Below are 25,181 nucleotides of genomic sequence, written 5' to 3'. Positions count from 1 at the left end.
TTTTTATATCTGCCTCTCTGTATGGTTTTGTTCCTTGTGCACGGCCACATATTTTAAGTTACAAACTCCAATCTTGGGGTACAAATATAACTTTGTGTGGGGTTAACTCAGGCTACGTGGTCGTGGCTTCACGAGGGGGTGTGCGCGGGTGGGAGGGGAATTCTAGATGTAAATTTGTACCATGTGGCGACACCTGGTGGTGGTGACAGAGGGTATTACAAATTTCTTTTTTACTCTTTGCACTCTTTAAAGCACTCTTTGCATGGGTAAATTTGTTCTCCTCTTCTGTATCCGCTCCCTGTCCCCTCCCCCCCCCCCCAAAAAAAAACGGAGAGGCCTGTCTGTCAAAGCCTGTCATTGTGTGATACATTTCCAGTAGGAAGGGGCATCAAGACGAACGTGGGGAAAGGGGGAAGGGGGGGTGGAGCAGGATGTGAGGACGGGGATGGGAGGCGGGGAGTAGGAGTTAAAGCACTCTATGCACGGGTAAATTTGTCTTCCTTTTCTTCTTCTTCTTGCTCCAAATTTTTGACACACAGGATGACTCATTGGTCCATCAATGAAGAGACGGATCGGCTCTGCTTTTTTTTAAAAAAGGACTTAATTATGGATCACCCTGTATATATTATATTATGCCACTTCCCATTCCAGTGACGCATCTGATATGATATGCATGTTTTTCTCCGTCTGGCAATGTAGATTGGCACCCGTGCGTTGTGTGCTCCTTTGGTGATATAATCAATGATTTGTATATTGGTTGGGGTGTGCGCTTAGGGAAGATGAGGAGGATGTGGTCAGGCAGGTCAATGACATGGATGCAGTTGGCAAAGAGAAGAATGAGCAAACTTAAATTGAATTGGTGGCAATAGCCATGAGAGGTAAGGTGCAGAAAGAGATTACTCGAGATAGGGGAGAAATGTTCGTGTAGCCAATCCAACCAGAAGGCGGTACTAATTTGAGCCATTAAAGAAGAAGTAAAACTATTTGTAGACATTGGAATGTCCTTTTCAGGAAGTGAGCCAGACACTTTCTATACGAAGTTTATCTCTTGGATTTCAAGAAGCATTTCCAAACTTTTTTGAATTACAAATATTTGTGGCCAATCCAACAAGAAGGTTGGACTAATTTGAACCATTAAATAAGTAGTTGTCATAGTATAAGAAGAAGAAGAAGAAGACATTGGCATCCCTTTTCAGGAAGTGAACCACATACTATTTTTAATAAGAGGGTTATCACTTGGATTGCAATGAGCATTTCCAAACTGTTTTTAATTACACGTTTTCTTAAAGTCAATCAACGCCATCAATTGTAAAGTGTGATGATGCTTTCTTGCACTTCACCCTCACTTTGTTTTCCTTTGCTGTTTTTTATGTTTTAATTCCTCAGATGGATACCCCAAAGAAGAAATCATCTATCGGTGGAGTCAAACATCAGTTGAAGTTGCAAGCGAACGATCGTGGAAGCTCTATCAGTTTTCTTTCCTTGGCTTGAGGAATGATACAGATTTGCTGAAAACTCCATCAGGTAAAACCAATCATTCTTCACATTAATAGTTTTTCTCACCTTTTACAGTTAACACAAACATACAAGACTCAGAATAATTGTGATAAGACGATGTGCTCCGAGTCTGAGAAGATGGCAGTACGATTCTAACCCTGGCCGAGTTATACCAAAGACTAAAAATGGAACGTGTTACTTCATTCCTAGACGCTCAGCATTTATAGGATAGAGCATGGACAAACCCCATGGATTAGCATCCCATGGAAGGGGTGGGGAATATTTCTCCTTAATTTCCCCATTGACTCCATATAGAAAGTTGAGATCGGAAGATGACATTGCCAGCTCCCAGATTGTGCCAGGATGTTATGTCACTTTTCCTAAATTATGTTGCTTCCCTCAACCTGTGCTTGTTTGAAGTCAAGTCCAGTGTTGTATAATGTCTTTATCTGTTTGTAACAGCTCCTTCATGTGAAACTTCAAACCTGCAAAATTAAAGTTGCTATTGCAGTTTTTGTTATATCATCTCTAGTTTTGGTTGGCATTATAAGTCTGTACATCTTTACACATAGAGAATATGTGTACGTGAGTAGTTGGAAAATGAGAGTTGAGGGACAAAATCCCCACAATTTTACATGTACAGTGCCAATAGAAAGGCTACACCCCCATTCAAAATTTTACCTTTTGTTACCTTATAGCCTGGAATTAAATTGTAATTATATCCGACTTTTTCAACCTTTATTTACACATCATAACCCACAACTTCCAAATGAAAAACAAATTCTACAAATTTCAGAAAATTAATTAAAAATGCAAAACTAGAATATCTTGGTTGGATAAGTGTCCACCCACCCACCACCCCCTGATAATAACAATTGTAAATTAGCTTAGATGTAACCAATCACCTTCAAAATCACACACCAAGTTACTTGGCCTCCACCTGTTCAAGTGTAGTGATTCTGATTATTTCAGAATAAAATCAGCTGTTCCTGTAGGTTTCCTCTGCTGGGTACTGCATTTCACAGCAAAGACTCAACCATGAGTACAAAGGAGCTTTCAAACGACCTCTGGGATAAAGTTGTGGAAAGGCACAGATCAGGGGATGGGTATAGAAATATTTCAAAGGCCTTGAATATCCCTTGAAGTACAGTCAAGACAATCATTAAGAAGTGGAAGGCGTATGGTACCACCAAGACCCTGCCTAGATTGGGCCGTCCCTCTAAACTGGATGACGAGGCAAGGAGGAGACTGATCAGAGAGGTCACCAAGAAGCCAATGGCAACTTTGAAAGAGTGACATGCCTTTATGGCAAAGACTGATCACTGTCTGTATGCATGTGCATGTGACAACAATATCCCGAGCACTCCACAAGTCTGGCCTGTTGAGGAGGGTGGCAAGAAAGAAGCCATTACTTAAAAAAGCCTACCTTGAATCCTGTTTGAGGTATGCAAAAAAATATTCTGGAAATTCTGAGGCCATGTGCCAAAATGTTTTGTGGTCTGATGAACCCAAGATGGAACTTTTTGGCCTAAATGCAAAATGTTAAGTTTGGCACAAACCCAACATAGTACATCAACCAAAGAACACCATCCCTACTGTGAAGCATAGTGGTGACAGCATCATGTTATGGGGATGTTTCGCACCAGCAGGGACTCAGGCACTTGTCAGGATAGAAGGGAAAATGGATGGAGCAAAATACAGAAAAATCCTCAAGGAAAACCTGCTGCCCTCTGCATGAAAACTGAAATTGGGACCGGAAGTTCACCTTTCAGCATGACCGCCCCCAGATTTCAAATCTTTGAATTTTTTTTTTTTGAAAATTTTTGAAAGAGGTGTTGACTTTCTCTAGGCACTGTAAATGAATGGGTCCCACAACCGACCATTCTCAAAAATCCCTCTCCAAACTACAACTTCTCCCCCTAATGAGGTTGACAGTAATAATGATGATAATGATGTAATAATGGTCAAAATCTGTCATTTCTCTCTATATTATCATCATTGTGTGAATTAATTAATTATAACGACCAATTTTCTCTGGTCATTGAACTCAAAAAGAGAGCTGATGAATATTTGTTTGTCTTGTAGTTTATGAAAGTGCTTCATTTTCTTATGGCTTCTATCACCATTGAGAATGTTAATAAATAGTATGTTGGGATTTGTTCTTGTCTTAAGTATCTTTGTTGAGCAGAGAAGAAATGATAAACCTCTGAACATTCTGGTCTGAGCTCTTCCTGAGCCACATATCATTTTGAGATGTCGTAAATTATATTTCCATTGATTATTTGGCAACCATCAAAGTTCTGTGTCCATTCAAGGATGTTTATGTTTTTTACATCCTTTAATTCATTTGTATTTAACTTTATTCACTTATTTGTTTAATCTACTTGTGTTATGGTTATTTCTTCAATAAGTCTTATTTGATATTTTCAAATTCATGATGTTTTCCATTTAAATACCAAGGCTGTGGTTTTCTTCATTCCTTTGTCTGATTCAGTCATTTATATACCAGTAAAAAGGTGTCAGTAGACCAATAAAATCCCCCCAACCCAATTAATTTTTTTCTTTGCACTTATGTATATCTTAATTCTTAAATATCTTAACACTTATATAATTATATCTTTTTTATTTTTTGCACTTATGTATATCTTAACTTTTAAACATCTTAACACATATCCTTAAGGGTGGGTGTATCAATTCCATTTTCTAAAATGTATATTTTATTATCATACGCATCGAGAGCCTTTTTATTTACTTGTTCAGAGTACAGTTGATGATTATAACTTGTTATAGTATTTATTTTTCTATATTCTTCTTTCTTAAAAACTAAACGGTTCCAATAATGTTCAAACTTTATTGTCTCTGATTACATTCTTCTTAATCCCTTTCAATTTATATCACATTTAGAAACACCATTCTTTGAAGAATAATTTCTATAAGCATGAGTCTTGGCTCTCAATCATACAAATTCACTCATTATTTCTCCACCCAACTCATCTACAAATTTTCTAATCAGCATTTTATTTTTCATAAAGAATAAACTACTTTCACTTTTATAATTGCTTGTGTCATAAATGTTTCTGTTTGTTTTCATATCATCATAAATGTCTGGTTTTAATTTCCAAAATAAAACTATCCATGTCGAGGAGATTAACTGTTTCATCATATTTCTTCTTTAAGTTGTTAAATAAATAGTCATACATGAGTTTGACAAGTCAAGTGTTGAAGTTCCTATGTAAATGGGTTTATCCATCATGATGCTTTCCTTCTCCAAATGAATAGTATAAAAGTTCTCTGAATGGATTTCCACCTGTTTAAAACTTGGTTTATTAATTTTTTTTAGCCTGTTCCCAAGATGCAACTTGTGTTTTGTCGAATTTCATACATTCTCCATCATCTTACCAACTACATCATCATTCATTAACATATAAAAGCTTTTCTCAATCAGTCTTAGCAACTGTTCTCATCTTGGTATTAAAATCAATATATTTTTCAACCAGTGACTTTTAATTGAACTTTAAAATTCTATGAATTTTCTTTATGCTTAAACCAGCCCATATATATATATATATATATATATATATATATATATATATATATATATATATATATATATATATATATATATATATATATATATATATATATATATTGTCTCAAGTTTATTTGATGTAGCATGTAATAGTCTTTGACACATTTGAGTATCGAATTGAATTGTGAATGTATTTGATGAGGCCTCCACCTCTGCTTTTCGGTCTGCCTGAGCATATCGGTCCATAGTTCGGGATGGTCGGTGTTTTGTTTTTCTTGTGCAATTTGGTTTCTTGGATGATGGCTATATGAATGCTGTTTGTGACATTGAAGTGTTGAAGTTGTGTGGTCTTGCTGACGAGGCCTTCTGTGTTGCACTGGAGAATGTACAGGTTATCTGTGTATTTCTGGGGTTGAGGTGGTCGGGGCCCCGGGTTGGTTTCTATGTCTCTGGCTAGAATGAGGAGAAAGTGGAGGACTGCCAGAGGGACGTCACTCCCCAAAGAAGAAAAAAAGAAAGAAATATTTTGTTGTGGATATGTGAAGCATGTGTGAGTGTGATCTTTGAGTGCTCGTGTGGAAGATGAGAGTGAGTGGGCCGGTCCATGGGGACCAATCGGCGCTCTGACCATGACTCCACTAGTCTGCGGAATCCAGGCAGCAGGGAAGATTTTTGGCCCCATTGGGGGGGTGCAACCACCGTGAAGAGGCACCTCCAATAGTTGCAAGTTTGGAATTTGTTCATGGTGCCGGCAATAGCTCGCCTCCTCTTTGCAAAGGACACCATGGGATGATATTTAACATCCACCAATGAATGCTGGCAGATGGGTCACCCATTTAATGTCCATCCGAGAGATGGCACACACATTGATGAATCACCATGCTTGTGCAACACCAGAATGACAATCGTTACCTGGGTCGGGATTCAAACGAAGGCTAGATGACTTATAGACGAGTGTGCATACCTTTAGGCCATCCTGTCAGCCCTTATTGTAAGATAACATATAAATGAATCTGAATTTTTTTTTTGCTATTATCCTTTTGTAAATTTGGCTTAAGACATTTTAAAGCAGATTCTAGAGTACAGTATTTATTTCCCCAAAAAATCGTTGATCTGAGATTTTAAAAGTTTTTGAGGACCTTTGAAAAACACAGCAGCCCAATATACAAAATTCATAACAGCAGCCAGATGCTGCTGAGCCTCGTTTATGAATACATTAAAATGGGGGTTAACATGAAATGCTTTATTTTGGAAGCCATTGTTGAGAGGGTTCTTCAAATGACAGACTCATTCCTGTGGAAAAATTATCATAATCTAGTGATCAGTTACATTTAATCTTTGCAGCCTGAACCCCATTTTATCCTTCATGGTTTTGACAAGCCACTGCACATATGGTGAGTGCAGACAATTGGCTAATAGCTTTGGCATAAAGATACTGACAATATCCATAAAACAGCAGCAGCTTTTGATGTCCATGGACCATGCAGCAATAAAATGCAAGAGCCATGATTTAATCCAACCTGAAAACTCACTACTTTTATTGCAAATGTCATTGGCTTAACAGCTGCATGCTTTTGCCTTTGGGCTTTTGCCCTCAAGTTTATTTAATTTCACTCAAAGTACTCATTTCAGTTGTGAACACAAAGTTAAAGAGATAGGTTAAGAAAAGTAGTGGTAATATTGCTGGAAGATTTAGGTATATGGAAATTATAAGAGTGAAAATGGCCCTGATTGTTTAGCAGAAAATAAATTTAAAAATCAAAAGAATAACAAACCCATAAAGGCCAAAATACCTTTGTAATGGCACCATTCCATCATTTTGTTGCATTGTAACAACTCGAGGAATGAATACAACAAAAGAAGCAAAGCCCCACTTCCATCTGTAAGACATTCATTGGTTTTAGGCATGGTACTCATCCTTTATATGGTAATTTAAGGTGGAAATATATAATGATGTGAGCTGTTGCCATATGCCTGTGATTCGGCAGACAAATTCCATGCCATTTATTAAACAGAGATGAGAATTTTAACCCTCCAAGGACTCCGAAAAAACCCCGAGTTATCATCACAAAATGTCGGCAGACATGAGGTATACGCCATTCCTTAATAATTCAATAATTAATTTGTTGCATAAAGACATGAAGGATAAAACAATTCCCACATAATATAACCACAACAGATCAATCTATCTTCTCCTAGGTGCCGCACACACGATCACTCACATAGGCCTGGGCAGTGTTTAAAAGGAACGACAAGTGCCAGTCTCACCTTTAACCATAGCAGGGGAACACGTGGCAAGCAAGAGAAGACGCCTGCTGGTGAAGGTAGCAGGTGGGAGAATACAGAATGGACCAATGGGACAGTGGTTGGAGAAGAAATGCACAGTCGGCCGGCTTGAACCGTAGCAGGAGAGAAACACACCGCTGACCTCTGTCCATGTCTGCTTCTTCCACTTTTCTATTCATGCAATCCTGGAGCAGCACTTGGGAATTTTGGCCAAAAGGCTGGAAATTGCAAGTTAGTACAGCAGACAGTCTGGTTTTTATGCTTAAAACAAACTTCTTTATTTTACACATGAAGCAGCAGTTGTGCTACCTGTACCAGATCAGAATCAGAGGAGCAAGCAAATGTATGTGAATCATTATTATTATTACGATTACTAGCAGAGTACCTACCCTACAGGCAATATTTTCCAAGCATACAACACGTTCTTCTGACACATTCCTTAATATGGATGGTATAGAGGCAACATACCACTGCCTCGTTCACTCCCAAAAGAGTAAAAAAAATAACCTGGGTTCCATACGTGAAGCAAAAACATGTCTGTTGCCTATATGCAGATATAATACATCATGGTTATCAAACCAACAATTGCTCCATTCACAGAGTACCCATCCTGTGGTCGAACTTGGTCCAAGCATGCAACACGTTCTTCTGACACATTTCTTTATTTAGGCGGTGTATAGGGAACAGACTGCTACATTGATTGCTCCCGAAAATAAAAAAAATAATCCGGGTTATGTACATGCAGCAAAAACATGCCGACTGCTTATGTGCATATATAATGCATCGTGGCTATAATAGCTCAGATAATTCCAATTGCACTGGGCCATAGGCTGACACCAGAGGCCTGAGGCCTATACGTACTATCACTTTCATAAGGCCCATGATACCTATCGGCTCTAACCTTTCGATATATTGATGATCCTTTTAACATAGTCCAGGCCCTGGCATAGAACCCTGTATACATTTCTGACCGCATAGACTTTGACAGTTGATTTGAGCATGGAATACCTCTAGCTTCAAGAATCTACTAGGTGGAATTCTGAAATTTATAGCAAAATCAGGAAAACAGCCATTTTCAAAAATGGCCGCCACCAGGTCAGCGCCAAAAAAGAAATACATATAACTTCTGATAAGAACGTAGTAGAAGGACAATTTTGGTGTCTATTATATGGTTTTTAGGTATGCCCGACAAAGTGGTGGCATCAAATAGCATTTTAGACGTTGCCCAGTTGCCAAAATCCAAGATGGCTGCCACCCAAAATCCATCAAACATGAAAATGTGTATAACTTTTGATAGGAATGTAGTAGAAGGATGAATGTCGTGTCTATTATGTGTTTTTCAGGTATGCCCGACACAGTGGTGGGGTCCAAAGGCATTTTAGACGTTGCCCAGTTACCGAAATCCAAGATGGCCGCCACCCAAAATCCATCAAACATGAAAATGTGTATAACTTTGGATTTTGATGGGAATGTAGTGGAAGGACGATTTTGGTGTCTATTATGGAGTTTTAGGTATGCCCGACACAGTCTTGGCGCCAAAAAAACATTTTTGATGTTTCTCAGTTACCGAACAACAAGATGGCCACCAAACTAAATTCGTCAAACATGAAAACGTGCATAACTTTTAACAGAAATGGTGTCTGGTGTGGCCATCTTGACAGTCCTAGGTAACAGTATTATATTTAACATTATCTAGTTTGCCAAAATCCAGCATGACTGCCAATCAAGTATGGCAAACAATCAAATCAGTTAAATAAGATACACACAAAGTTTAATCGAAGTATGACAAACATATATCGAGGGCTTGTACAGATTCTTAATATTTAATAACAATACTGAGAGAAAAAACATTGCAGAATAATATCACACAGTACAGTCATTGCCTGTCGTGGTATGAATATGAGTTCAAGCACAGAGAGTGGCAAGTTATGATATTGATAAACCAATTAGTTCTTACGTCCCATCCTGACGTTGGATGAACAGGCAATATTTAGTGTACTGACCTATCTGCGCTACCCAAGATGTCACTGACCTAATTGACTGACTACTTATTAGTTATTTTGACATGCTGATTCTTGTTGTTTGTAACAAAAGATCACAGTTTTGCCCAGCCTTTTTGCATAGGCAGCGAGCAACCGCCTGGATCTCCTTACATCGTTATAACTGGAACTGACACCCATACGGTTTGCCGCTGTCAGAACCTCGCGGCTGCGGCTCTTACCATATTGATACTGGCCAAATGAGGCAGTCAGAGGAGTCTTTTTAGCACCGTGAAAGAGTTGATTGGACATAATCTGAAAGAGGCAGTTTAGCTGGTTGTGCTGATTGCGCACAGCCCACTCCACCTCTAGGATATTGTCATCTGAACTAGCGTCACCGTCACCGTCACCATCCACCTCGTCATCGTCGCGATCACCATTAACCATCTCAAGCATTTCAATCTTTAGCATGCGTGACCGCTTAATACCAAATAATGCTCTAAAGAATGTCAGTACCTGGTCAGGCATTGGAGTCTTTTCCCACGACTCTCGTAATTCTTTGCCATCGTCGCAAAATCGATCTGCGAGTTTAAAATCAACCTCACTGAAAGTGTCTCTGAGGATTTCACCAGCGGATCTAACTACATCTTTATTGCGGAGTGTTCTAGTTAGATCTTCTCTGCTTGTATCTGCTGAGAAGCACATTTCGGAGTCATTAACCCTACAACTTGGACAGAATTGAATTCTATTGCCATAGTAATCAGTGAGAAATGTCTTAACATCTCGATTATATACTTCCACACTATCATCAAGGTTCATCACAATCATCTCTCTGATTTCCGTCATTGTACAGCCATACCCACCCTGAAGGAGTGGATCTATACGAGATATGACATCAATGAAGACATCAGTCTTCGGGTTTGTTTTGAGTTCACATTTAGGTTCTTTCTGATCTGACTTTGACACATATTGTTTAAAACAAGACGCATGACAATATAAATCTGCAGCATATACATCTTAAGGACTGTATAAGTCTGCACATCGGATATATACATCATCTTTACGATAACGGATAGCGTCCAAAAACTTATGTGCACTTTCGAACTTACAGAGCCGAAACTTTTCCCGCACCTGTTCCCCCCTTGTTTTGATCCAGACCCTATCACATGCACACATGACACATTCTGTATAGATTGAGTTAACAGTTGTCATGGGTCCTGGCCGAGGCATGGTGGAGCTGCGTGTCGATGTCTTGTGAATGTTCGAGTCAGATAATACTTCTTCTGTCGCCTCATCTGCAGCCGGTTCGTTAGAACTGGTCGAACGGTTTCTTACATCCGTGTATTTCTTATAGCAAGAATAAGTATTGTGATATTTGAATTTGAAGTCAGGTCCAAGAATTTTCAGCCGTTTATTGACATCGTCATCTTTCACTTCCGCTACATCACGAACACGTTTTCTTCCTGTTGCCCCACCATGGAGTGGTTCTGAGCTCTTGGCTTTCTTTTGGCAAATAATACATCTGTCGGGATGAATAGCAGTGGGAGAAGGCTTTAGGCGAAGGTTAAGCCCTTCTGGTGTGGTACTTCTTCTCTTTCTATCTGCCATGTTTCGGATCTTTCAGAATTTCATCACCTGAAAAAGAATGAAAGAAATTTCCACATATAATCAACATACACCACAACCACCACCACCACACCCACATACCTCACAACACCCTTGAATGGACTGAAAAATAAATGATCAGATTCACCATTTACCACTTTTAGACAGTGTTAAATAAATATAATACTGGTATATCATTGCAATGAACAATTGAACATCAGTTCTGATCATTCTTTCATGCATACCAGGAGCTCTAAGCAGTCGTCTCAGGCTGTGCAGCATCAGAATGCAGCAGCAACGACTGCACCTCGAACTGAAAAATGTTTCCTTATTTCTCCACTAAGTTATTGATCGTCGATATTAAAAATTGGGGCTGAGAGCTTTGTCTCCAAACTCCAAAACAAAAAAAAAATGAAAAAGGCTACACTTCTATCAAAAGGTATATACATTCCCATAATTTGGGTAACAGTAGGCCTACTTTGGATTTCGGTAACTGGGCAACGTCTAAAGTGCTTTTTGACACCACCATTGTGTTGGGCATACCTAAAAACCCGATAATAGACACCAAAATCGTCCTTATACTACGTTCCTTTCAGAAGTTATATGCATTTCTTTTTTGGTGCTGGCCTGATGGTGGCCATTTTGGAAAATGGTTGTTTTCCAGATTTTGCTACAAATTTCAGAATTCCACCTAGTAGATTCTTGAAGCTAGAGGTATTCCATACTCAAATCAACTGTCAAAGTCGATGCGGTCAGAAATGTATACGGGGTTCTATGCCAGGGCCAGGACTAACAGTGGCTTAGTCGTTTTACACTGAACGGAAAACTTACAGGGAGGATATAGTGATTGTGAATATGACACTTCCGAAGATGCGTTGGGCAACAATAACACCAACATGGTAGACATGTGATTTTTTTTCTCAGCTTACAATTGTGGGTGGCATCAGGGCAGCTGTCCAACCAATGGTGATAGAGCAGACATAATATGGAATAGGCAAAGCCTAGAAGCAAACATAGAATTCTTCTTACATTCGATGCTGCAATTTCCGGTTACTTTGGCCTGGATTTGGGATCAGCAATCAAATAATGTAAATGACGATTAAAAATTATTTTTTGATGATGCGGGAGATATTTTTATTATAAAATTAGGTGGACTTAAAACTGCGAGAGCATTTCCTCTCTCCTTTTGTTAATTTTTTAGTCATAAAGGTGTGATTGGGTATACTATAGATCAAATTAATTATTTATGCATTTCTATAACCGTGATAACACTACTGCATATTACCTCAACATTACCTTTACAACGACAACTACACCGCCTAGAACAGGATCTCATCTAAAAAAATAAATACTAAAAGCGAACGTAGAATTCGTCTTACATTCGCTTCTGACTTTACCTATAACTTGTTCACAACTGTATACGCAATTTCCGGTTACTTCGGCCTGGATTCGGGATCAGCGATCAAATAACGTAAATCACGATTAAAAATTATTTTTTGATGATGTGGGAGATATCTTTTTTAAAATCAGTGGAGGAAATATACACCATGTCTGATATTATTTGGGTCTTTCATGTCTCTGACGATGCCTTTATCTCCTGGCATGCATCATTCCCCATGACAAAACCGGAAGCAAAAGGGTCATAGCCAACGACACCGATTCCAAATTGCCAGGGTGTTGTGTTGTTGTTGTTTCCTATTCTCTCATGTGCACGCGTTAAGTATGAAGCTCACTACGTTCGCTACAAAAATACATACATTCATATATTTGCTCCATTATATATAGCTTATTATTCGGGTAACATTGGCCTTACAGGCTGTGATACCCAATTGCTACTGTTCAGATAATTTGTTTTTAAGTCATCTCTATCATCTCAGTAGAGATAATCTAATAAAGCCAGTCTCGAAGTCTGTCCACCCGCCCGTCCATAGTCCGTCCGTCCACAATCAAACCGAGTGGAGATAAATAACCAATAGTGGAATGGATAGAGGTTGATGAGACATGCACAACGATATAACTTTCAAGGTCACGAGGCTGTCAAAGTTGCGAAATCGTCAATTTCAAATCGTATCTCCTCCTTCATTTATCAAGAGAGATCAAATGTTATGAGTGATTCAGATACTATGGACTATTGTCTAGAACAACAAGAGCCATTTTTTTGAAATTTGCTCTCGTTCCGATTTTATAGCCCTTCAAACTTTGCTCTGATTCTTACATGTCTAGTGCTAATTTGAAGTGGTCATTCGGAGGCCGGCGCCAATCTCTGAAGATGCTCCGGGTCCTGCGCAAATTTTTGCCCCGTATGGACCGTTCATAAAGTACATACAAAAATGAGGGGGGTGGGTGGTTTAAAGCCCACGTACGGGCTGCGTACAGGGGTGGGTGGGTGGTACGACGGCTGCATATACATACTTTATGAAAGTGGTGTTGGACGACATGAAAGCGTTTCATAAGTTGAAGGTGAGCCTGTCGTCATCGCGAGGGGGAAAAATATCCCCGTTCACAGGAACATTTTCGATGTCATGTTGAATCCGTGGACGTCAATAATTGTTCCATATTACTATATTACCGTAGTTAATAATTACTGATGCATTTGAGATAAATCTACAGTTCGTTGTAATCTTCAAGTATTGTGATATGAGACGCATATGGGGGTGGGTGGGTGGGTGGTCACTCGCCTGCATACAGAGGGGGGTGGGTGGTTTTGAAACCCGAAAGTAGAGCGTACGTACTTTATGAACTGCTCCTATTCCAGTCTGGCACAGAGTTACTTTTTGAACTTGTATTATCGTAGTTAATAATTACTGATGCATTTGAGATAAATCTACAGTTCATTGTAATCTTCAAGAAAAGTGTCTCCATCATTTATTTGAAGTGACCGACTGTTCTGGCGATCTGCATTCTACGACCAGATCCACGAGCCATGGAATCGATTATCGATGCCGCTAATTTGATTTTGCTTCTGTCGACCTCTGGCAGAGATGACCGGCACTCCCGCTCGGGGGTATTTTTTATTATTCGTTATTAATTATTATTCTTTGTCCCATTTTGGGCCTTTTTTTTGCTCGATGATTTCCTTAAACGTGTTTTCTCAGCAACGACTTGTCCGATTGACACAAAATTTTAACAGGTGTGATGACTCATGCAGAATTTTTTAATTATAATTATGATGTCATAGGTCACTTGGGGTGGCAGCCATGTTGAAAAAATGGAAGAACTTTGGACATCATCTTCTCTGGAAAAAATTAAAAAATCGAATTTTTCTCCTTTAATCCAATATGGCTGCCATACCATGTAACCTATGATGTTGGAGTTAGCAATAAAATATGATCCACGGGGAGTCCCTCTGATGTTTAAAGTTTTGCATCGATCGGATAAGCGGTTGCAGAGAAAAGCTTTTTTAAAGTGAAAAAAATACATAAACGCAAACATGCACACACACACACACACACACACACACACACACACACACACACACACACACACACACACACACACACACACACACACACACACACACACACACACTGCAATTGTTTCGCATCCCCTTCGGGGCGAGACTAATAACAGAAAATATGAAAGTTAACAATACAAATACGTTTGTGGGGTAGATGGAGAAATTTCATCGGAAAGATAGGATCATATAGAGTTGCTTGGCCCATGGATGTGTAGGAGACATCCCGATGTAAACTAGGTAGGGAAACTGTGAGCTTAAGTGTTATTGTCACCACACAGGGGGTGGTGTGGTGTTAATTAGATAGGGATTAAGGATCATTTCCCCCAATATGTGATTGCCTCCCTGTGACTTTTTCACTATGTTTTTGTATTACAAACCAGCAATGATGGAATTACGTTTTTATAACAACCACAATCATTACAACTGAGCTGCACGACCAAGTAGGCAAGAAGCCCCGTCTCCAAGGGTGACGAGGGTGTGGGGGGTGCGAAAGTCACGCTCCCGAAGTGGGTGATTGATAGGCGTGACGTCGGAGCGGGACAGAAGCAAATGCATGAGTGGAATTCGGTGTGAAGGAGACGATCAAAAAGAAGAGGAGACGTCTCGGGAGGAGAATGGGAAAGCTGTTCGTGGCAGGAGCAGAGTGTGGTTAGTCAGTCTCGTGTGAGGGACATGATCAGAGAAAACAGTGCGTCCAAAAGGAGAATGGGGAGGCAGGTCATTGCAGGAAGAGAGAGACATGGTTGGAGACGAAGGCTCGAGTGGGATAGAAGCGAGAGAGGCAGGATCGACGGTCGAAAGAGCAGGGCATTACGGCTGGCTGTCCTTCGAGGCATGAAGAAGACAGCACAATTCTTGTGTTCGTGCTGAGGTGTTTGCCCACGTGTGGGACCAGTGCCAAAGCCTCATGTCGATCCATCGGGGGAAAGAGACGGTACCATTCTGCAAAGCAGAATATTGACGTTGGTGAGGACAATCCACGAAGAGGCTGCACGGCGGTTGAGAGTGGCTCGGCACCATTTTGGGGCGTGCCCTCCCACGCAGTAATGAAATGGTTTGGTGACCTTCAAGCTACTGAGACCATCTCTTGGACCCTAAGCTAAGTGTCAAAATAAAGGAGGGGTTTCTTTTTTGTTCCCTTCTCAAACTTTGTTGCGAAGGTTATGTTTTGATCGCTGTGTATTTATTTATTTATTTCCGAATATGTGTGTTTGTTTGTTTGTTTGTTATTCGCATAACTCCAAAAGTATTGAACTGAATCGCAGCAAATTTGGTGGGATGATTGGTTATTATCCGAGGACCATTTGATTAGATTTTGGCAGCGATCGGGTCAAAGGTCAAGGTCATGAAAAAGGTCAAAATCGTCTTTTTACCAGAGCGTGGTCAATTTGTATCCAATTTGCATGAAACCAATGCCAAAATGTTCAGAATTCAATGCCCCGTCTTGTGATATGTGACATGACACAATGACGTAATAACCCTTATTAGCGGTTGGGAGTCAAAGGTCAGGGGGGGTCACGACATTGCAAAATGTGTGGTTTTAGTCATAACACGGTCAATTCTTATCCGATTTGCATGAAACCAACACCAAAATGTTGACTGTTCTGTTCCCCACACTCTCATACCAATTACAAAATTTAGAGTGCAAAGGTCAAGGTTATGAAAAGGTCAAAATCGGGCGGTCGATTTTTATCCAATTTGCATGCAACCAATGCCAAAATGTGAATTCAATGCCCAATCTTGTGATGTACGATATGACACAGGAAATTTAATGTTTTTAAGCCGTCATAACACATGAGATGGCAGATATGGTATGGGATTAAATACCCTCACAATCAACGGTTTCTGGGGGGGGGGGAAATGTAGCATTGGCGAAGGTATGCGCTCTACTGAGTGCCCGTTCTAGTTTTATTCTGTTCCCCTTGTCTGTATTTAAGTCTGTGTGGAGGCGCCTCAAAATTAGATTTAGGTTACCTCATGCCTTGATTAATTTCCATTATAATTGCTGATTTTTGTTTATTAAATCATTATTTATTCAAGTTGCTGGTGTCTGTGTATCTATTGTGGGTTCGAGAGTAAAACCCCTGTGCTGTGCTACCGTCCTGGTGAAGTGTCGAGCTGTTTCTTTCCCACGCGCGCCATAATCTCCGAGAATCTCAGCTATAAGCCTCCAAGGCTGTTTGGCCATCCGTCCAGGTGGAGGTAAACCCCCTGGACTCGACAATACTATCAAATTATAAGATAACAATGGTGCTGCAGTCTCCATCGTTAGCGAATAGACCTCTCATTCTGAAGCTCAGTTCAGAACTTTTAAAATACATGAAAACAAACACGACATAATAAAAAATAACACCGAAGCTTTTCGTGCTGTTCTTCTCAAGGTGATACACAGCAAAGAAACCAGAAACACTGATCACATGTGCTTTTATAAGCATGTCCAAGTAAAAGCGACACTGATTGGTTCTGCGGCCGTGACTTCAATCAGATTCCGAATGCCCTTTGGTCGATTCCATCACCGCTATGTTGGCTCCGATTGGCTGGAGCAGAGTTGCCTGAGATCACGTACCATTCGTGTCATCACCTCCAACCATTGTCGGAGAAATCCCTGTAATCTTTCTGTGTTGAAATAGAATAAGAGAATGTACAAATTCCTTTTGTCGACACAATGTCGGGTCCATGGAATGGATGAAGTTTGCTTCTAACTTACATGAATGCATTGTAGTTCGACCTCAGCTTAAAATCTTGAACATATCTGCATTGTACTGGTCTGCATAATCTGGAATGGCCTCCAGGTGCCGTGCAATGGAAGAAGAAGAAGAAGAAGAAGAAGAAGAAGAAGAAGAAGAAGAAGAAGAAGAAGAAGAAGAAGAAGAAGAAGAAGAAGAAGAAGAAGAAGAAGAAGAAGAAGATGTAATGGCCGCCGGTCTTTGAACGTTCTTGCCTGCTCGTACTGGTTGCATCCTCGTTCCCAAGTTCTTTCCTCGGATCGCCAGGGAGACATGCTGTTTGATGAGATGAGCCAATGTTTGGGTTGTGCGTCCCACATACCGAGCTTCACATCGGCACTCAAACTCATATATAACTTTGCTGACTTGTGAGGTGGGAAGCACATCCTTGTTGACTGACGTAAGCAGACTGACGTAAATATTACTCGAGGTTGCACAGACAGATGCGTGTGAGAAACCGTATCTTTAATTTGTTCTTCGAACCTTTGTGATGAATGTCCTTTCCATGGCATCCTGATATATACTGGACACTTCTCAGGACCGATCTTGTGTTCCTTTGTTGTGTTGGGAAACTTGTGTACGTATCTCCAAATGATCCACTCTGGATAACCATTGTCAAGTATCTTCATGATTTTGTCTATTTCAAGAGGAAGCTTACCAGGTGAGCAAATCCTCTGAGCTATGTTAACAAGGGTGTTAATCAAGGCAATTTTATATATCATAGAGCTTCTGTGACTCATTGGGACTGACTCAATCGGTCAACTTCCCGACCCGGATCTCAACCAATGGTACTCCATCTCTTCTGGATCTGATTTTGACAAATTTCCCTGACAATATCTGCTGCTCTTCCTTCGCTCCAATTGGTTCTTCTGACCACGTCCTTAAAGTGGACATCTCTCTGGCTGTTATCAGAGAACCACCTCACCGCCGTCGAGTCTGGCATTTCACTCAAGCCGACTGGCAGGGTCTCCGAGCAGCCATCAAACTTACAGACTGGTCTCCTATTACTACTTTCTCAAACATCAACTCATCCTGGGAATTCTTTCAAAGAAACTTGCTCTCCCTCATGCACAGATTTATCCCCTCTCGTGTTCAGTTGTCTTACCCTTCCTCCCGCCCTTGGTTTACTGAAGCTTGTGGCGAGGCAGTTGTCCTGAAACAACTTGCCTTTGCCTCATGGAAAGCAAACCCAACTGAGGGCAATCTCAGTTCTTTCCACAAAGCTCGGAACAAGTGTGTAGCTACCCTCAGGAGAGCCAGAAAACAACATCTTTCTCATCTCAAGTCTGAACTCTCAAACCTCTCTCCCTCCTCAAAATCCTGGTGGCGTTTAATCAAATCTGTTTCTGGTGTATGTTCCCCCTCCATCCCCTCCCTTACCTCAAATGGCCGCACTGCTGATTCCACACGTGATAAAGCTGAATGTCTAAACTCGGTGTTTGCAGCTAAATCTTGTGTCCCAAACCCATCACTATCTCTACCCACTTTACCCAGTCGCACCCAACTGTCCCTGGACTCTGTATCCTTTTCTCCTGACAAGGTGGAGAGCTTGCTTTCAAACCTCGAGTCAGATTCTGCAACCGGTCCAGACGGCATCAGCCCACGTGTCCTCAAAGCCTGCTCTTCTGCTCTTGCTCACCCTCTCTCTGTTCTATTCACCCTCTCATTTTCCCAAGGTCATCTGCCATCTGCTTGGAAATCTGCTAACATCACTGCCCTGCATAAAAAAGGTGCAAAAACAGATCCCTGTAACTATAGACCAATCAGCCTTCTCCCAATCATCAGCAAGGTTATGGAATCCATCATCGCTTCAGACATGAAATCCTTCCTCTTCTCCAATGGCTTGATTTCCAATCATCAATTTGGTTTCAGACCAGGTCACTCTACCCTAGATATGCTGCTACTGCTCTCCCATCAATGGATGGAGGTCCTCAATGCCAGACAGGAAATCCGAGCCGTATCCCTGGACATATCACGTGCTTTTGACACAGTCTGGCACCCTGCCCTACTCACCAAACTCTCTTCCCATGGTATTCAAGGCCATCTCCACTCATGGCTCGCAGACTTCCTCTCCTGTCGCAGTCAACGTGTGGCCCTAAATGGAGTTCTTTCATCCCCTCTTCCTGTGCAGGCTGGAGTTCCTCAAGGTAGCGTTCTGGGCCCTGTTCTTTTTCTGGTTTTCATCAATGATCTCTCGGACTCTCTGGAAAATCCTCTATTTCTCTTTGCCGATGACTCCACCCTCTGCCGTACCATCTGTCATCCCTCAGACCGGCAAGCAGCAGCTTCTTCGCTCACTGCAGATCTGGATAAAATCACAAACTGGTCCAACACGTGGAACATGTCTTTCAATCCAGACAAATCTCACACTCTCACTATGTCTCTTCGAAAGGACCGTTTACAAACCCCCCATCCACTTTCTCAACAATCCTCTGGAAGAAGTCTTTTCTTTCAAGCTTCTGGGTCTCACTATCTGCCATGACCTTTCCTGGGAAAGTCACATTTCCAACCTTGCCTCAAAAGCCAGTCGCCGACTGGGAATCCTCCGTCGTGCAAAGTCCTTCCTCGGCCCTCTTGAGCTCCTGACCACTTACAAAGCTTTTGTCCGTAGCCTGATGGAGTACTGCTCTCCCCTCTGGGCTGGTGCTCCTGCCTCCCACCTTTCTCGACTTCACGCTGTCGAAACCAGGGCTTTTAAGATCATTGGCATCTCCCGCAATGAAGCTGAGTCTTTGGGCCTCTCACTCAATCACCGCAGGTTGGTCGGTGGTCTTTCTGTCTTCTACCGACTCCTCTCCAGCCTTGCCCCCCCCTGCTCTCTCTGTGATTTGTCCCAACCACATTTCCACAGGTCGCTCAAGGTCCGCCAACAACCCCCTTCTGGTAAAACTACCAAAATCACGAATCACTGCTCATCTTCACTCTTTCATTCCTCTTTTTCCTGCCTTTGGAATAAACTTCCTCACTCTATTCTTTCCCATTCTTCCCTCCAGGCTTTCAAAACAGCTGTTCACCACCACCTCTTATCTTCCCCCATCCAAATCCTCGATCTTTTCTACCCCCGATAATCCACCCAAGCCCACTTCCTTCAATTCTCCTGCTTTCCTTCCTGAAAGTCCCTTTAATGTCCATCTTCCCCTCGCCATGTTCCCCGTCCCATCCCCATCCTTCCCCATCCTTCCACAGTTCACCTGTGTCTGTTCCCCAATGTTTTGTCCCTTCCACTCCCGCCCCTCTTGTCTCATGCCTCCTTGCTGTGAGTTGTGTGTTAGCTCTCATACGAGCCTCGACCAAGGTATACAAAAAAAAAAAAATAAAAAAAATAAAATAGGAGTCCCAGTGGGTGTAATGTCCAGTGAAGGTAGGCTTCCGCTAGATGGACGTAATGAAACCACATGCGGTTCTATCAACCGATGCATCCAAGAATGGTAAGATTCAGAATGGTAAGTCCACATCCAAGAATGGTAAATTCAGAACTTATAATTTATACCTACACCAGCGAGAAAATAAAGCCGATTTGGGTAGCTGATGTCACAGGTCAGGTCAGGTCAGGTTAGATCTGTGACCTGCTACAGGTACCATGTAAACCTGTTCCATGGTCGGGTTGTCGGCGACTAAACCGTCTCCCCCACCAGGTTTTCTGGCGAGGAGGGTGTTTGGATATGAACACCCAGCAGGTTTAAAAACAAAACCTGTCAAAGGGCAGAGGAGCTCCTTGTGATCCAACGGCCATCCATATCTAGTGCCCAACTGTGTCTGCAGATGTCCTCCTGCAGTTGGGTTACTTTTTATGAGGAGGTTGGTGGCAGGATTTGCACTCAGGCCATCGTAAAACCCCTCATTCCGCAAAACACACAAAAAATCTGAAAACCCACTCTGTGGGAGTACCTCCTGTGCAGCTTCCCTTCGCAGGGCAGCTCACCAGATGACGGGATTGGGGCAAAGCCTTCAGGACTCCCAATCTTTGATGAAAAGAGGGAAACCACGGGGTAACATCCCTGGGTCAGATTGTGGGAGAGTGTGTCGGAGTGGTGCTGAGGTGTCGTCCACCAGACGGCGGTCTCCTTGGGTTAACCTGAGGCGGTCCCTTCGGGTGGGTGCCTGGAATGTCCTATCCCGAAGAGAGGATGATCACCTGTCTCTGTTATCATCTGAGCTCAAGCGTTTGGACATCGGTATTGCAGCTCTCTCTGAGGTTCGGAGACTGGATTACGGCGAGATAATGGTGGGTGGTTAGACCTACTATTGTTCTGGTCGCTCTGATGGTTACCATACTCAAGGAGTTGCTGTAGCTGTGTCCAACAAGCTGACCCCAATGACAATTGAGGTAACACCGGTCAAAGAGCGTATTATGAGACTAAGGATTCGTCACTCCTTAGGTGTCATTTCCCTGGTCTCTGTCTATGCTCCGACTGAGGCGAGTGACCTCACCGTGAATGACACATTCTACGCCACGCTCGAGTCTGTGCTTGATCAGTGCCCCAGACGAGACACATTTCTAGTCTTGGGGCATTTCAATGCATCGACTGGAACTGATAGGGATGGTTATGAGACATGTGTTGGTCCCCATGGGTCTGGAACTATGAACCAGAATAGCACTAAGTTCCTTGACTTTGCAAGAAGTCATGGACTTAGGGTGGCTGGTTCATGGTTTCAGCGCCCACAAACTCATCGCTGGACTTGGTATTCCAACGCTGGTGGTGTGTCAAAGGAGATTGACGATGTCCTCGTTGACAGTCGCTGGAGGATGATCCAGCACTGCAGGGTCTACCGGAGTGCTCAGTTCCTCAAAACTGACCACCGGCTTGTTGTAGCAATTGTAAAGCTGCACCTTAAATCCTGGAGAATGGTACCATCCCAGCCTAGGCTGGATGTTGGCAAGCTCAAGGATGAGAGAGTAGCTGAGGAGTTTGCGAACAGGCTGAGTGGACACTTGGGGGGTCTGGGTGCTTTGGGGGGTCCTGAAGAGTTGTGGAGTGCCTTCAAGACTTCCGGCCTTGATGTTGCCGGTGGATTTCTTGGAACTCACCGCAGGGCAAAGAAGAATTTTGTCTCTCAAGGGACACTGGATAACATTGAGCAGAGTCGCACGGCCAGGCTGAATGGCAGAGCTGAGCTGTTTAGGGAGCTGAGGCGTAAAACTGTACGTGCACGAAGGGTGGACAAGGAGGCCTATGTGCGACGAATCTGTGAGGGGGTAGAGCATCACCTGTGGACAGGTGATTCTCGTCCCGCTTACAGGGGAATTCGCGCATTGCGTTCATCCAAGCCCATCCCTCGGAGCACTGCAGTTAGAGCTGAGAGTGGTCGGCTCTTGACAGAGGAGTCTGAAGTGAAGGCCCGCTGGGCCGGTTACTTTGAGCGGTTGTACCAGGCTGATCCCCCAGCTGTCGAGTTGGACGTCAAGGGTGTTACAATCCCTGTTGCTGACCCTCCAATCAACTATGGTCCACCTTCGCTTGTGGAAACACGGACTGCGGTGAACCGGTTGAAATGGGGTAAAGCTCCAGGGATCTGTGGCATCCATGCTGAACTTCTCAAGGCTGGTGAAAATGCTGCACTCGTGTCGTTGCATGCAGTGTTGTGCTCTGCCTGGAACACAGGCATCAACCCAACTGATTGGCAGAGGGGCCTTGTTGTCCCTCTCTGGAAAGGGAAGGGTGATCGCCAAGATTGCAGCAACTACCGAGGGGGTGACGCTGCTCTCAGTGCCGGGCAAGGTGTTTGCTCGGATAAATCTTGATAGGGTTCACCACCATCTGCTTGAGCACCAGCATCCAGAGCAGTCAGGCTTTACACCAAAGAGGTCAACGATTGACCGTATCCTTGCTCTTCGTGTCCTCACCGAACGCAGACGAGAGTTTCGGCAGGGGCTGCTTGCAGCCTATGTTGATCTCTGTAAAGCGTTCGATTCAGTGAATCGGGATGCCCTCTGGAGGATTCTTGGTCTTCGTGGGGTGCCACGACAACTGATCGATCTGATGTCTGAACTCTACTCTGGTACTGAGAGTGCTGTGAAGTGTGGTGGTACCATCTCTGACTTATTTCCAGTTGCTACTGGAGTTCGTCAGGGGTGTGTACTGGCTCCCACACTTTTCAGCACTTGTATGGACTGGATTTTAAGGAGGATGTCGGAAAGATCAAGCCTGCGGTGCATCATTTGGGAATGTCAAGATCTCGGACCTTGATTTCGCAGATGATGCAGTCATCTTTGCGAGACCTTCGATATCCTTTTGGGGGCCCTTGAGGTGCTGAATGAGGAGTCGGAGCCGTTGGGATTCGGGTTTCTTGGGTCAAAACTAAGATCCAGGCTTTCAATGACATCTTGGATGCTGCTGTCCTGTCTGTGTCTGTTTGTGGTGAGGATGTTAAGGTCATGGAGAGATTCACTTACCTTGGCAGTGATATTCATGTCTCTGCTGGCTGTGAGTCAGGTCAATAGACGTCTGGGTCGGGCCTGGGGAGTCATGGATTCACTGGATCATGGGGTGTGGCGCTGCAGGTACCTGTGCGGGAAGATGAAAGTCCGAGTCTTCAGGTCCTTGGTGCTTCCAGTCTTGCTCTATGGATGCGAGACTTGGACTCTGACCAAGAATCTGAGACGGAGACTTAATTCCTTTGGTACCAGGTCTCTTCGGAGAATCCTTAGCTATCGCTGGTCAGATTTTGTGTCCAACGAGCGGTTGCTGAGAGAGACTCGGATGAGATTTGTTACCTGCATGGTCCGTGAGATTCAGTTGCGGCTGTATGGACATGTGGCTCGTTTTCCTGACGCTGATCCTGCTCACCAGATTCTCTCAGCGAGGGAGTCTCATGAGTGAAGGAGGCCAATGGGCCGACCACGTGCCTCGTGGTTGCAGCAGGTTGACCATCATCTCAAGGAGATGGGGATGGGCCTGGCATCTGCCTGGGGGAAGGCCAGACGGAGTCCCCTGGAGTTCCGGTGGAAAGTGGACGCAGCGACGCGCTGTTCTGGCACATGCTCCCATACCTGACCTGACCTGATGTCACAGTGAGCTATTCATATCGGTCTCAAGTTATATGTGGTTCGAGGAAGTGGACCATCCCTTCTTGGTCATGACTGACTGAATCACATCAAGCTGGATTTGTCAGCCATTCACATTGTACAACCCACACCACTTTGGTTTGAGCAAATCCTTCAAAAGCATCAATTCCTATTTTCCAATGAGCTTGGTTAGGATATACAGGCCAACCACTTTATGAAGTTGACCCTGTTGTCTCGACTGTTCAAAAAGGAGGAACGCTGGATACGAAGATCCGACCAACAGGCCTACATCAGAAGAATATGTTTTCACCATGCCACTGCCACAGGACAAAATCCAGCTTCACTCATTCATCAATTATGGCACAGTACTACCAAGGACTCATCAGCAATCTGAGCTCTGAGTTGGCCCCATTAACTCGACTTTTCAGAAAGGAAGAATGCTGGGCATGGAGATCTGACCAACAGACTGCTTTTGTTGGTATCAAGCTCATACTCACAGAGGATATGGTTCTCATTCACGAGGAATCTAAATGTCCACTTATCTTAGCATGCAATTGCTCTACCTAAGGCATCAGAGCAGTCCTATCACTCAAAATGGACGATAGCCCTATCTGTTTCGCATCTCACATCCTGTCGACAGGTCAGGCAGGTCAGGTATGGGAGCATGCGCCGGATCTGCGCGTCGCTGCATCCACTTTCTGCCGGTACTGCATGGGCCTCCATGTGGCCATCCCCCAGGCAGATACCTGGCCCATCCACATCTCCTTGAGTCCATTTCAAAATTGAATCAACCCACGATTCTGTGCTCGCCTGTGTCAAATGGGCAATCTCCACTGGTAGTTGGAATGACCTACCTTAAACACCTGAGTATCAGCCATATGCATCTAAATCATCAGAACTGTCTTTATATTAGCTCAAGGTTATATGATGTGGAGTATAAGGTCAGTGATTCCTCTGAAATTCAGCCAACTTTGTCTCGATGAGCTATAAACCACTCACCAAGGAGCCGTTAAAACCAAAGGCCTAGCCCAGTCTCTTGTGGTGGCCCGGTCTGGACAAGGAAATCAAATGTATGATTCGGCATTGCTTTACACGC

At 43.0% G+C, this 25,181-nt stretch overlaps 1 protein-coding gene across 5 annotated transcripts in view; it reads left to right on the top strand.

The window, feature by feature from the left end:
• LOC147014133 (gamma-aminobutyric acid receptor subunit gamma-2-like) overlaps positions 1-25,181 on the top strand; it is a 221,408-nt gene that overhangs the window by 152,862 nt on the left and 43,365 nt on the right. For all 5 annotated transcript variants that reach the window (XM_085851829.1, XM_085851827.1, XM_085851828.1 and 2 more), the window contains one exon: positions 1,387-1,524. In XM_085851829.1, coding sequence (XP_085707955.1) covers positions 1,387-1,524 — 138 coding nt within the window. The remainder of the gene's footprint in view (positions 1-1,386; positions 1,525-25,181) is intronic.

The sequence above is a fragment of the Eptatretus burgeri genome, chromosome 13, assembly GCF_056783735.1.
Source record: "Eptatretus burgeri isolate ZD-2024b chromosome 13, Ebu_testis_v1, whole genome shotgun sequence".
In the NCBI taxonomy this organism is placed as follows: domain Eukaryota; kingdom Metazoa; phylum Chordata; class Myxini; order Myxiniformes; family Myxinidae; genus Eptatretus; species Eptatretus burgeri.
Note: the sequence above shows the minus strand (reverse complement) of the source record. Positions and strands in the feature narration are given on the sequence as shown.